This window comes from Populus euphratica, unplaced genomic scaffold, assembly GCF_000495115.2.
Source record: "Populus euphratica unplaced genomic scaffold, PopEup_1.0 scaffold532.1, whole genome shotgun sequence".
In the NCBI taxonomy this organism is placed as follows: domain Eukaryota; kingdom Viridiplantae; phylum Streptophyta; class Magnoliopsida; order Malpighiales; family Salicaceae; genus Populus; species Populus euphratica.
This window is the reverse complement of record NW_011500416.1, coordinates 3,607-17,190: the sequence shown is the minus strand read 5'-3', so window position 1 is coordinate 17,190 and position 13,584 is coordinate 3,607. Positions and strand designations below refer to the sequence as shown.

At 33.2% G+C, this 13,584-nt stretch overlaps 2 protein-coding genes across 2 annotated transcripts in view; both read left to right on the top strand.

The window, feature by feature from the left end:
* The window catches only part of LOC105114540 (beta-glucosidase 12-like), a 47,895-nt gene extending 35,119 nt beyond the window's left edge, over positions 1 to 12,776 (top strand). Inside the window, exon 16 of the transcript XR_840157.1 lies at positions 12,710 to 12,776. The gene's annotated coding sequence lies outside the window, so the exon portion shown is untranslated. The remainder of the gene's footprint in view (positions 1 to 12,709) is intronic.
* Positions 9,454 to 12,784, top strand: LOC105114541 (beta-glucosidase 12-like). The gene is made up of 15 exons (XM_011011109.1): positions 9,454 to 9,567; positions 9,651 to 9,720; positions 9,929 to 9,987; positions 10,081 to 10,156; positions 10,289 to 10,366; positions 10,564 to 10,651; positions 10,745 to 11,003; positions 11,113 to 11,228; positions 11,339 to 11,556; positions 11,655 to 11,686; positions 11,790 to 11,892; positions 11,983 to 12,085; positions 12,203 to 12,400; positions 12,487 to 12,572; positions 12,661 to 12,784. Exons 1-14 carry the CDS (start codon positions 9,490 to 9,492, stop codon positions 12,545 to 12,547), a joined length of 1,539 nt encoding a protein of 512 aa, XP_011009411.1. The 5' UTR covers positions 9,454 to 9,489; the 3' UTR covers positions 12,548 to 12,572; positions 12,661 to 12,784.
* Positions 12,785 to 13,584: the final 800 nt, after the last annotated feature.

The window sequence follows — 13,584 nt, the reverse complement described above, 5'->3', positions numbered from 1 at the left end:
ATAATAATAATAATAATAATAATAATAATAATAATAATAATAATAATAATAATAAAAGAGAGAGAGAGACTCCAGCTGGCCTACATATAGGTGATATGATTGCATTTTCACTTTCTCATCTATAAATTCTTCTCTTCATTCCCTTCATTTCTACTCAGCCCACACATTTCACAAATATCAAAGTGTGTAGAAATGGCAAGTTCCTCAAGTCATCAAATACAAAATATTTGTGTTTTTGGTGGATCTAGTCTTGGGAAAGAAAAAGAGTTTTTAGAATCAGCAAATCATCTTGGTCAGGTATTAGCTGCAAGAAAGATTCATTTAGTGTATGGAGGAGGCAGCCTTGGGTTAATGGGGGGTGTGTCAATAGCTGTATTTTTAGGAGGTAGTTACATTTTGTGGGTTGTCCCCAAAGTTTTAGCACATGGTGATATTTTGGAACAACAACGAGAGAGGAACTATAGGTCTCCACAATGTTTGATCGAATGAATACAATGTTTAAACATGCTGATGCTTTCATTGCCTTGCCAGGTGGTCTGGGCACATTGGAAAAGATCTTTCATATTTCCTCTTAGGCCCAACTTCACATTCACCATAAACCTATCGGTTTGTTAAATGTTAATGGTTTTTATGATAAGTTGTTGTCTTTTCTTGATCATGCTGTGGAACAGGAATTTCTAATGTCTTCAGCATGACAAATCATAATCTCTACTACCACTGCTGAACAATTGATTGACCAACTATAGTCTTTCACTCCTATAATTGATCCCTCCATGAGTTGCATAAATTGGTCAACTAAGGACAGCTGTAAAAAGCTTAGATTGGATTTGAGCCTTCGTTTGTGAAACCTTGTATTTTTTTATTTTGTTTTGTTATTTCTCATATTTGTTTAAGTGTGTTTCAGGTTTGCCAGTGTTCGTTGTTTCAGGTGATATCTTCTACCCTCTATCTTTCTACCTTATAACATTGAGGACAATGTTTTTTTTTTGGTTGGGGGGAAGGGGTAGTAGTTGATTGACACGATGAAAAGGTTGATGTCTTCTCCCAAATGTAGGAGTGTCGAAGTAATAAATAACCCGGCAAGACCGGGGTCGAACCATAGGGAGGTTAATTGTACAAATTATAAACAACAATTATAAACAACAATAATAGCAATAACAACAATAACTATAATAATAATAATAATAATAATAATAATACTAGTAGTAGTAGTAGTAGTATTAGTAGTAGTAATAATAAAAATAGTAATAGTAATAGTAATAATAATAATAATAGTAGTAGTATTAGTAGTAGTACTAATAATAATAATAATAATAATAATAATAATAATAATAATAAAGAAAGAGAAGAAGAAGATGATGATGAGAACTTGGAGAAGGAATATTAATGTAACGATTAAACAATGATAATAAAAATTGTCAAGGTTAGAGATTCCACTAATGGTATGTCAAACAAGTATAATATAAACTCTAATTATTCAATTGGAAACCACACAGAAACAAGGTTCCAATTGGATTATAGATTGTTAACATGATTACATCAGTCATCTTATTCAATTAATGCTAATACTTGTAAATCTCGTCAAGCATTCATGATTATAACTTATGTTAACAACAAATCAAGTTCCTTTCATAGCTTAGGTGTCGGTTATACCATACAATATGGGCTATGAAAGTGCCAAGCATTTGTTGTACCAAGTGTTATACAACATAAATCAAGATTAGTCATTTAACAAGCAAAGTATTAAAGAGTAAACAAGATAACAAATATAAAACATGTTAGTATCAAACATTAAAGTCCATATTAAGTTTACATTATACTTATTCTTACACCATTAGTGTAACCTTTTCACCTTGACATAATTAACTTAGCTAGATATAATGAAAGAAAGAAAAATAAATAAATAAAATAAATAAAATAAGAACATAAATAAGATAGAAGTTAACTAAGTAAATGAAAGGAAATGAAAGGCATAAACTTGATATTAATGAAAGCAAAGCATAAACATTACAAAAAATACAAAGAGAGAAAGCAAGAGCATGATCTTGATCTGGAGACCAAGATACCTAAATGCATGGCAAATGCCTCCTTTTATAGGCCAAAATTGGGAACTGTTGATTTGATGACTAATTGATGAGTGGGTGGCCAACTCTTGACTTGGTGAGAATCCTTATATTCTCTTATCTACACAAAATGTCATTGCTAACGTCAAAAGTGGAGCCACTTGAAAACATGAAAGTTGTAGGCAATTGTCTCAGCTTTCTTGAGTAAACAATTCAGCTCATTTTGACTTCTAGAACTCCAGATATGGCCAAAATACTGAACAGTGCTCGGGATGGAGGATAGATTCGGGCTTCTTTGTTGTTACTACAATTTGGACTTGAAACTGGCCTTTTTAGATATTGGGCTCCATATGAAAGTTGTAGCCCTATGTCTTACCTTTTCATCCATATAAAGTAGACCTAAATCTGAGATCTATAGCTCCATATATGACTTAATTACCAAACAGTGTTCTGGTTTGGATTGCACCGACATCTCTTTTCTAAGTTTGGCCATCTCTTTATCCTTTCAATTTCAGTTCTTAAATTCATCAATCAATCCTTTCATTTATGTAATAGGCCTACATTAAAAATAGACATTTACCATAAATTATAGGTATCTTATATTATTAGATACATTATTATAAAACATGTTTTAGTTAAGGAGTTATTGATACTTCAAGTGCAAAATGATGATATAAAACCTTGATAAAAATGCACTTTTAAGTACTAATCATTGATATTTCCAACAAAAAAAAAAGTTACTAGTTGTGCTTTCTATTTGCAAAACCATTGTTACTATGATGGTAGAGTCAAAGAGTTCTTTTGTTAAAGTGACTCTTAAGATGCATCCTAGTAAACATTCTTAACAAGGTCTATTATAATACTTCTTGAAATATTCAGGTTTACAAACTCTTGCATTATTATTTATTCCTTCTTCTCATATACTCATTAAAACAAGTATTTTTATACCTTCATTTTCACACACACACTTTAACATATGATTATGGGTTGCATATTGGATTATTACATTATTTATGTTCTTCTGTTAAAGGTAACAACTAAAGGAAAGGGATAGTATATAATTTGCTTTAAAAAAAACACAAAAGAAAAAAAAAGAAAAATAACTGACTTGGGAGCTATAAATGTAATTAAAAAAATAAATATAAATGTAGATACGTTTGGTTTCGTAGCCTCCCTAACCTGAGTTATTAAGCCCGAAGGGGTGTTTTAACACCTAATACCCTAAAGTCAACTGACTTGGGAGCTACTGACCTAACGCTTGTTATATGGGTTGAGGAGAAAAGCTTAAGAGAATCAAACATTGCACTATCTATGTATTAGTTTCTGCAACCCGAGTTATTAAACTCGAAGGGGTGTCTCAACACCTAATGCCCTAAGACCAACTGGTCTGAGAGTCATTAGCCGAAAGCTCATTATATGGGTTACAAATGCATTGTGTTTTAAGTTAAATGTATATAAAAAAAGAAAAAAAAAAAGAGAAAAAAATAATAATCTCAACCCAAGGACGTTAACCTTAAACATTAGAACATAATATTGTTTTCTTCTAATAAAAGCCCCATCATTTATGTTTTCTTACATTGAGCACATAAAAAAAGAAGGTTTATTAATATCTTGTTTCAACAATATGAAGCACATATATATAAATTTAATGAGAGTTTGTTTACTTGGATAGAGTAATGAAAGTTAAATGATGAATACCTTGCTTTGGGAAACTTGCAAATTGTTTTTCTATTTTAACGCTTTGATTACTAGGGACTAGTAATAAGCTGGTTGGGGGGTGTGATTAGTACTTAAAAGTGCATTTTTATCAAGGCTTTATATCATCATTTTGCACTTGAAGTATCAATAACTCCTTAACTAGAACATGTTTTGTAATAACAAGTCTCATAATATAAGATACCTTTAATTTATGGTAAATGCTCATTTTAAATATAGGTATTCTTATAATTCAAAGGATTGATTGTTGTAATTAACTATTGGAAGTGAAAGCACAAAGAAAAGGCTAAGCTTACGAAGGAGATGCCGATTCACTTCAAATTCGAACATTGTTCAGTCATCGGATCATATCTAGAGCTATAGATCTTGGATTTCATATTAATTTATATGGCTGGAAAGATAAAAAATAGGCCTACAACTTTCATGGTATGGAAAGACCTAAATTTTCCATTTTCAAATTCAAAGTTTGGTTACAAAAGAGAAGTCCGAATCTGTCTTGCAATCTAGCCCAAACACTACTCAAAGTTTTATCCATAACTACAGTTCTAGAAATCCAAATGATCTGAAATTTGGTGGGTGGAAGGAAAAGACAATTTCCAACAACTTGCATGAAGAGAACCAAATCAAATTCGATGGTAGAAATGAGATTTCATCCATACAAGAGCATGAGGGCTATCCATCACGTCCACCAGCAGCACTACTCAGTATTTTAGACATATCTCAAGCTGTAGTGATCCAAATGATCTGAAATTTTATGGGTAGAAGGAAAAGACAATTTCCAACAACTTTCATGAACACTTTGCTAAATTTGGATTGCATCAATGTCAATTCAGCCATCCAAAGTGCTTGAGTGATGTTGTTCACCAAGTCCACTAATCAATAGTTGGCCACTACATCAATTATCAATTACCACATCAATAGTTCTGAATTTTAGCCTATAAAAGGAGGCATTTGCCATTCATTTGGGCATCTTGTTTTCCATATCAAGATCATGTTCTTGCTCTTTCTCTTTATATTGTTGTAATGCTTAAGTTTTGGTTTCATTAATCTCTTGTTCATGTTTTTCATTTCCTTTACTATACTTAGTTAACTTATATCATGTTTATGTTCTTATATTGTTTCTTTAAGTTTTTCTCCTTCATAATGTCTAGCTAAGTTAATTATATCAAGGTGAAAAGGTTTCACTAATGGTGTTAGGATAAGTAAATATAAACTCAATATGGACTTGAATGCTTATATCCTAAACAACTTACTATTAACATGTCTTATCATTTTTATCTTATTAATTCTTAATACCTTACTTGTTAAATGGTTAATCTAGATTTGTGTTGTGTAACAATTGGTACATCAAATACTTGATCCTTCGTAGTATTCGGCCGACATCGTTATTATGAGAGGAACTTGATTTGTTGTCAACATAAGTTAGCATCATGAATACTTGATAAAATTTATAAATATGGTGTTATGTAAATAAGATGATTAATATGATCATGTTGATAATTAATAAAGAGTTTATACCTTACTTATCTCTAATACTATTAGTGTATCCTCTAACCTTGACATTTGTTTTTATCATTGTATAATCTTCACATTAATTTTATATCTCAAAGTCCTCTTTAACTCATCTTCACCACACCATCATCATTGTTGTTGTTGTTGTTGTTTTTATTTATTATTGTTGTTGTTGTTTTTATTTATAATTTATATAGTTAACCTCTTTGTGGTTCGACCCCGGTCTTGCCGGGTTATTTATTACTTTGACACTTTTGCACTTGGGATAAGACATCAACTCTTTGATCGTGTCAATGATTGAGATGAACAAATGATTAACTACAACTAGTGGCATCCTAAATGGATAATCGAGATGCATAAATTACTAGCTTCGGCTAATAGCATCCTAGGTAGATGACCGAGATGAAAAAAAGTTTAACTATGACTAATGGCATCCTAAATGGATAATCGAGATGCATAAATTACTAGCTTCAGCTAGTAGAATCCTAGGTGGATGACCGAGATGAACAAATGATTAACTATGACTAATGGCATCCTAAATGGATAATCGAGATACATAAATTACTAGCTTCGGCTAATAGAATCCTAGGTGGATAATCGAGATGAACAAATGATTAACTATGACTAATGGCATCCTAAATGGATAATCGAGATACATAAATTACTAGCTTCGGCTAATAGCATCCTAGGTGGATAATCGAGATGAACAAATGATTAACTATGACTAATGGCATCCTAAATGGATAATCGAGATACATAAATTACTAGCTTCGGCTAATAGCATCCTAGGTGGATAATCGAGATGAACAAATGATTAACTATGACTAATGGCATCCTAAATGGATAATTGGGATGAATAAATGACTAGCTTCGATGAATAGCATACTAAATGGATAATCAGGATGAAGAAATGACTAGCTTCAGCTAATCGCATCCTAAGTGGATGACCGAGATGGAAAACAAATATGAGTACCTTCAGCTAATGGCACCCTAGTGGATGATAGGATGAATAAATGATTGGCTTCACCTAATAGCCTTCTAAGAGGATAGTCAGACTTGAGTGTATAAGTTAGTTTTAAGAACTAATGTGTTCATGAATACTACATTTCATATATACTAAGTATATGAAAGGACTATAATGGTTATGCTTTGAACAGAGAAAAACATTAATTCGGCTGATGATATTCAAGATGAATGATTGGGTTTGAGTACTGCGATTAGCCTCGGTAATTGATGAATTTTTAATGGTGGTATTTACATAAATAAAGGAAAATTAAAGAATCATGCTTTTTGGTCCATGAATGAAATATGAATTTAATCTTGTTTTATTATGTTTTCTTAAATGACCTATAATGCTTAAAATTACCTTATCCTATAATAGGGACGTCATACCAACATGATGTGTAAGGAAATTCATTTCATGGCTCACACATTTTGAAAATAATTATATACTCGCATAATATAGGTGATATGAGTTCTAAATGAACAGACATGTAAATCACTCAATTAGCCATCCGACCCCTTTTGTAAAAACTAGTAATAAAATATTGAAATGGAATATGGAGGAGAATGTACGAACAAGTTGATATGAAGTGTATGAATACTCATATGAGGTATTCATCTAAGGATGTCATGTTGTAAGAATCACATGCGGTCAAGATAACAAAAGTATTAGTTGTATAACTTGTTATTCGACACTCTTGTATGAATGATGATATGAGATTAGAACAAGAATGAGAATTTATTAATATGTCGATATGATGTAATGTAAACCTAGGAGTATGGAAAAATAATATTATGGACACGTGTATTGAAAAAAAAAATCCAGTGATTTTGGCCTTGAAAAGGCTGGGTTGTTAAACTTTTTATTACTCAACTGGGAACCACACACAAAGAAAGTTTCAATAGGATGATTTATCCTTAATAGTTCATTATAAATTTTTAACATGATCATATTAATTATCTTATTCAACACCAAACTTTTAAATATTATCAGGAATTCAACATAGATGATGACAATAACATTTGGTCCTGGGTCAATTCTTGGCTAGGTACTCCAACTCCTCTTCATAATTTATTTCCTAAACTATTTAATCTTTCTCTGTAGCAACCAGTTGGCTTTGTAAGTGTATATAGCCCGATTGATAATTTAGTCAGCTAGACTTGGAAAAGGAATCTGAGGTCTCATGAACTTTATATGCAAGGAAATTTAATTGTAGAGGTGGAGCGTGGCTTAGTTTTTTCTAGAGGTGAAGATAGTAAGGTATGAAAATTTGATAGTTGCAACACTTATTCAGCTCATTCTAGTTGCAAATTTCTAGATAGCCTATATGCTACAAGGGCTTTTTGTTTTTTTTGCTTTGAAAAGGTTTGGCACCTCTTAAAACTTATGTGTTCATGTGGCTCCTACTTAATAATAGTCTTAGCACTAGAGGTTTTTTTCTACGAAAGGGTTTGTTAATTATGAGGATGCTTTTTTTTTTTTATTGTGAGGAGATTAAGACTAGTAATCATCAATTTCACCACTATAGACCTTGAACAAAATCTAGCTTAAAGAATGGCATAGGTTGATTATAGACAATTTTCAGTGTCAGGCTATTATTCTTCTATACAAATGCTTTTATTGATCTATCTAGTTAGTTCATAATCAACTTATTTTTGAGTCCAAGTTCTATGATTGCAATGTGATTTTTTATTTTATCTTTCAACTTTTGACCTTTTAGTTGAAATCTTCAGTTAGAAACTTTAGTTACACAAGTTCTAATCAGATTAGAAGTCTTAAATGTATCTTGAACTAGACTAATTAGTTTGATTTTTGTTTTTTTGTTTCCTTCTTTTAGATACTTATATTGTAAGTTTTTATTCCTTCGGTCACTATCTTCTTAATGGTGCTCTTTTAATTTAATTCTACTGGATTACTATAAAGAAATAAATTAAAGATACACCTATATATGTTATTCAGCTCCTATTTATAATCCTCGTATATGTAGCCATGCATGGTAGCATAATTATAGGTTTCCTATTGACAAGCTTTCAACTAAAGAAAAGAAAAAGGGTCTATAAGCATCTTGCAAATGTTCGGAAATCTCAATAATGAAGTACAATGACAATAACTACGTGAACTTGAGGCACTATACTGGTTGTGTGATTTGTATTCTGTGTTTAATCGTGCCTAGATAATGGTGATAGTATGATAAAAATGGTAATCTAATACCGCTAATTGTAAAGGAATTCGTTGGAGGCTTGAATTCCGATAGAAGCGAAACGCAGTTTGTTTCTCCTAATCAAATTGAAGTTTTCGCGCGGATAAACTTTCTTGGAAAATAAACTCCAGACAGTTGTAAAATTGAATTCCAGGCTGATGACTAGTTGATGGCTTCAAAGCCAAATGAATTCCAGGCTGATGACTAGTTGATCGCTTCAAAGCATTTCTTGCACGATTTAGAGATTGGTTGTCAGTTTGGGATTGAAGAAAGGTCATCTTAGAGATTGATCGTAATTGGTGCTTTTGGTTAAAGATCATGTATAGTGCTTGACTTGGCTAATTCAGCGTAAAGAAATGACAATTGTTTAATGCAAATTTCTAACAAGTTATTGGTAATGTTTTTTGTAGCTCAGAATATAATTCATGTCTGAATGAGAAAGGTCATCATCCACGCATTACCATTTAAAAACTCTTCTTGGACTGGAAACTTTCGCTTGGCTTCATTGCCATCAGACAAGAAAATTATTGTCGTTGAAAATTCTTATGTTGACGATCCGGTTGCTGAATTTTCTCTGCAAGATTCAATTACAGTTGCTAGGCTTCACCGTGCAATTAGAGCACGGAATCTTAAGTTGGTAGATTCAAGTACAGTTGCTAGGTTTCAACACCATGGATTCCTCGAATGACAAATATCCTTATCCAGTTAGAAGTTCCAAATTGCATTTTCATTGATCGGTCAATTGAAACAAATAATAATAGGTGACCACAATTATCCTTCTTGGTTGTTGAGGATAACCTTACAAAATGATGCCTATAAATAGGCTCTGGCATGTTGATGTTCTTACAAAATCCATACTTCATACGTTCATTTATTTATTTTTTCACTGCTATCTCACTATACATTCTTTATTCTGATCATCCAACAATCTTTAGCACTGCTCAAGCTTTAATTGCTCTTCTGCAAGGCTGCTCAACAAAAACCAAGTGTATATCATGGGAAGTATTGCCCAGTTGAGTCGTAATTCTTTCCCAGATGGATTCGTTTTTGGATCTTCTTCTTCAGCTTACCAGGTACAACATTGCTTCAAGTACTCTGGTCGAAGTGAGGAACGCCTCAATTGTTTGTTCTCTGATAAAGTTTAAATTATATGCAGTTTGAAGGTGAAACAAACAGGAGAGGTAAAGGGCCGAATATATGGGACACCTTCATCGAGGAGCATCCAGGTATCTCTTTATTCAATGCAGGAGTTCGTTACGATTCTTTCCTAACTAAAACAACGAATATAAATCTCTCAAGGAGTCACCTGCCAGCATGTTGATCTTATTTTTGGGTTAGGGGGAGAAAGTGCGTGCAAATTAAAGATGTACATATGATTGTTATCAAATAATATACATTCAATGGAATTTAAGAACAAATTCTGAAAAATTACAGAGAGGATAAGTGACCATAGCAATGCAAAGGTGGCAGTTGATTTCTATAATCGCTATAAGGTACGATGTTCATCTTATTTTTCTTCTAGTTGCCTTTTGTCGATCTGATCACCATTACACTTGCTGATATATTTTACACACAAAATGTTATAGGAAGATGTGCAAAGAATGAAGGCAATGGGAATGGATGCTTTCAGATTCTCTATTTCCTGGTCTAGGGTATTACCACGTAAGTGTTTTCCTTTGTTTTTACCCTACATCTCATTCCTTTTCAATTCACGACGATGGGACGCGACTTGACTTTCGAAGTCCCATATTTTTCCTTTCTTTGATTTTTCAATCATCGAATTGAATTCATCAGATGGCAGACTAAGTGCTGGAATAAACGAAGAAGGGATCCAGTTTTACAACAATCTCATCGCTCAGCTCATAAAAAATGGTTATAACCCTTTCCTTTTCCTCGATCACTGTGTTTCATAATAATGTTACCGACTAAATAAGATTCTTGAAGTGGCTATGGTAAATGCAGGGGCAATCTTACTTTGCTTGAATTTCGAAAATTTGTAAAGCATTTTCCAAACTTTCATACAAAACGTTTTTAGTTTTCTCATATTATTTTTGCTTTGAAATGTACAGGTATACAGCCTTATGTAACTCTCTTTCATTGGGACACTCCACAAGCAATTGAGGACAAATATGGTGGTTTCTTGAGCCCTAATATTTTGTAAGCGATCGTTTTTGTATTCATATTATATAAACATCTCACTTTAATTTAAATCCTCCATGCTTGAATCTAATAATTTCAAAACTCATATAGAAACGATTTCCGAGACTTTGTGGAGCTTTGCTTTCAAAGATTTGGAGACCGAGTGAAGCACTGGATCACTTTAAATGAGCCTTTTATGTTTAGTGTCAATGGTTATGACACGGGCACAATGGCACCCGGCAGAATTTCAACTTTGGAGAATTATCCAGGCCAACCCAAAATCTCTGGCGCCACTGAGGTTTACATTGTAACCCATCATCTATTGCTTGCTCATGCAACGGCTGTGAAATTATACAAGGAAAAGTATCAGGTTTGCAAAAGCTAAAGCTAAAGCTATAATTTGTGGTTCGTTTCATAACATATTTCACCAAAGTTTTCAGTGTGACTGTGCTAATTTTATCATTGAAAAATCTCGTCAGGCGTGTCAAGGAGGAAAAATTGGGATAACCCTCGTTTCTCATTGGTTTGAACCTTACTCAACTAGTGAAAGTGATCGGATGGCAACTAAACGAAGCCTTGATTTTATGCTTGGATGGTAAGCACTTTGCCAGCTGATTTGGATAATATAATAAGTTGAAACATTAATTTGGATTCTTAAATTCTATGGAGAAGAAACCAAGATATTAAATTCTATGTTTTTGGCAGGTACATGGATCCTCTAACGAAAGGTGACTATCCACAGAATATGCACGACTACGTTGGAGGAAGATTGCCTAGATTCACTGAGGAGGAATCCAAGATGCTGAGAGGATCTTATGACTTTATTGGGGTCAATTACTACACTACATATTATGCTCAGAATGTTGAGGATGTTAACTATAAGAATATTGGGTTTATGGAAGATGCTCGTCTTAACTGGCCAGGTGAAATATTTATTTACTTGTTCAGTAAATGATAAAAAAAAAAAATCTTAGAATAAGATGGTCTAAAAGTCTACACTTTCTCACTATTTTGCGTACAGGGGAGAGAAATGGAATACCAATAGGCCCACAGGTGAATGTGATTCTTCATTCTTGTTTCAACAAATTAGTAATTGATATGTGTAGAATCTTTCTTTTTCCCCCTTGGTATTGAGATATATAAATCAAATTCGCAGGCGGGTTCAAGTTGGCTTTATATTTATCCCGAAGGTATTCGTCATCTTTTGAATTACATCAAGGACGCGTATGAAAGTCCAACAATATATATCACTGAAAATGGTAAGAACAGGGTTAACAACCCTCATGTGTTTATGGTTGTAGTTGTCAAGAAGCTCTGATTTACTGATCTGTTGGGTTTTTTTTAATTAGGAGTTGATGACGTGAATTCCTCGTCATTAGAGGAAGCCCTCAATGATGCCATAAGAGAGCAATATTATAAAGACATTTTCCACAATGTTTTGAAATCTATCAAGTGAGTTTGTTCTTTCCAAATTCGTGTTCTGGCTTCCTTTTCCAAACTGTACTAGTTTTTATTTTAAAAGGAATTTGTTTCTCAGTCTGATCTGCTCTAAAAACTTGACTTTTGCAGTGACCATGGTGTCGATGTCAAGGGGTTTTTTGCTTGGTCATTCTTGGATGATTTTGAATGGGCATCCGGTTATAGTTCAAGGTTTGGTCTCTTCTACATTGACTACGAAAACAACTTGAAACGATATGCCAAGAATTCTGTGAAGTGGTTTAAGCAATTTCTGGGGAAGGACGAAAGTACTAAACTCAAAGATAACATGTAAGGGCTCTTTTCATCTCCTCTTATTATTATATATAAAAAAAATCTCTCAACATTTCTCATAACACAAATGATTGCAATAACAGAAAATCAAAATCTCGAATGGAGGGGTCGGCTCGTAGCCGTAAGAAGTCGAGAATTGATTAAACATTGGCATGAAATATATAATAAGGTATTTTTGTATATCATGATCTTCCATAACTACCAATTTTATTGTATTCATTTTTCACGCTTAACAAACTAATTTATTAACAATGCAAGAGCCCTTTTCGTAAGATCAAGACCTACTGGAAACCACATCAGAAGAGCACCAAACGCTGAAGCCAAACTTTGTTGCAGCAAGTTAGGTTTCCACGTCTGATAAATTCTATTCTTCTAGTTTATGGACAGCAGTGGATCTTTGTCTTCGAATTAATTCTCACGTTTTCGTCTAGGATCGATGCTGTTCTTGTTGTAATAATACTATTGATTTGTATTTTTTATTTTTTTTATTTCTTATATGTATTGATTGGTTATCAATCAAACTCGATATTAAATAATAACTTGCTCTGCGCAATTTTTATTCATGCGTAATCCTTTTCACTAGAATTCGAGGAATGCATTGTCGAACTGAAATTTATCAAGATCAAGTGAAAAATAAATAAATAATACCAACGGAACATAATTAATTCCTGAGGATGCAAAATGTAGGATCTCTTTGAAATAATCCTTGAATTCAAGGGGAGGGTGGGTATAAGCAATTTTGGCGGTTATAGTACTAAAATGAAAGCTTGGTCAATTTTTTGGGATGACGAGCTGCCTAGGCATACAGAGCCGCTTCTGTGCTGAGGCGTAACCTCAAATCGTTGATAATGATAGCTATGGCTTCATAACAAGGTGTGGTTCCTGCCCCATGTACTAATCTGCGGCCTTCGGTGTGGCCGAATCTGCCGGTTAAGAACCTCATTTCTCCGTCTCATTGGATTCCCTGCAGCGGCTTTTTGGTCAAGGTAATACACGTGTTGGTTGTTTTCTTTTATGGACAATCGCTGATAATATTTTAGTTTATTTGTAATTTTTGTCCCTCTTTCCCGCTAAAATTCGCACCAGTCATTTAAGATTCCACAGTAGCATCTTAGTTGCGGTAATTTGAGTGATGGTCAACGTTCTTTTTATTTGTAATTTTTTTCTTAGTTTTTTTTTTT

Bases quoted from the DNA above. Each gene is read 5' to 3' on its own strand.
- LOC105114541 (XM_011011109.1), top strand. From the start codon at position 9,490: ATGGGAAGTATTGCCCAGTTGAGTCGTAATTCTTTCCCAGATGGATTC. The intron at 9,721-9,928 runs GTATCTCTTTAT...GAAAAATTACAG, and splicing joins CTTCATCGAGGAGCATCCAG to AGAGGATAAGTGACCATAGC. The intron at 11,557-11,654 runs GTGAAATATTTA...TTTTGCGTACAG, and splicing joins TGCTCGTCTTAACTGGCCAG to GGGAGAGAAATGGAATACCA.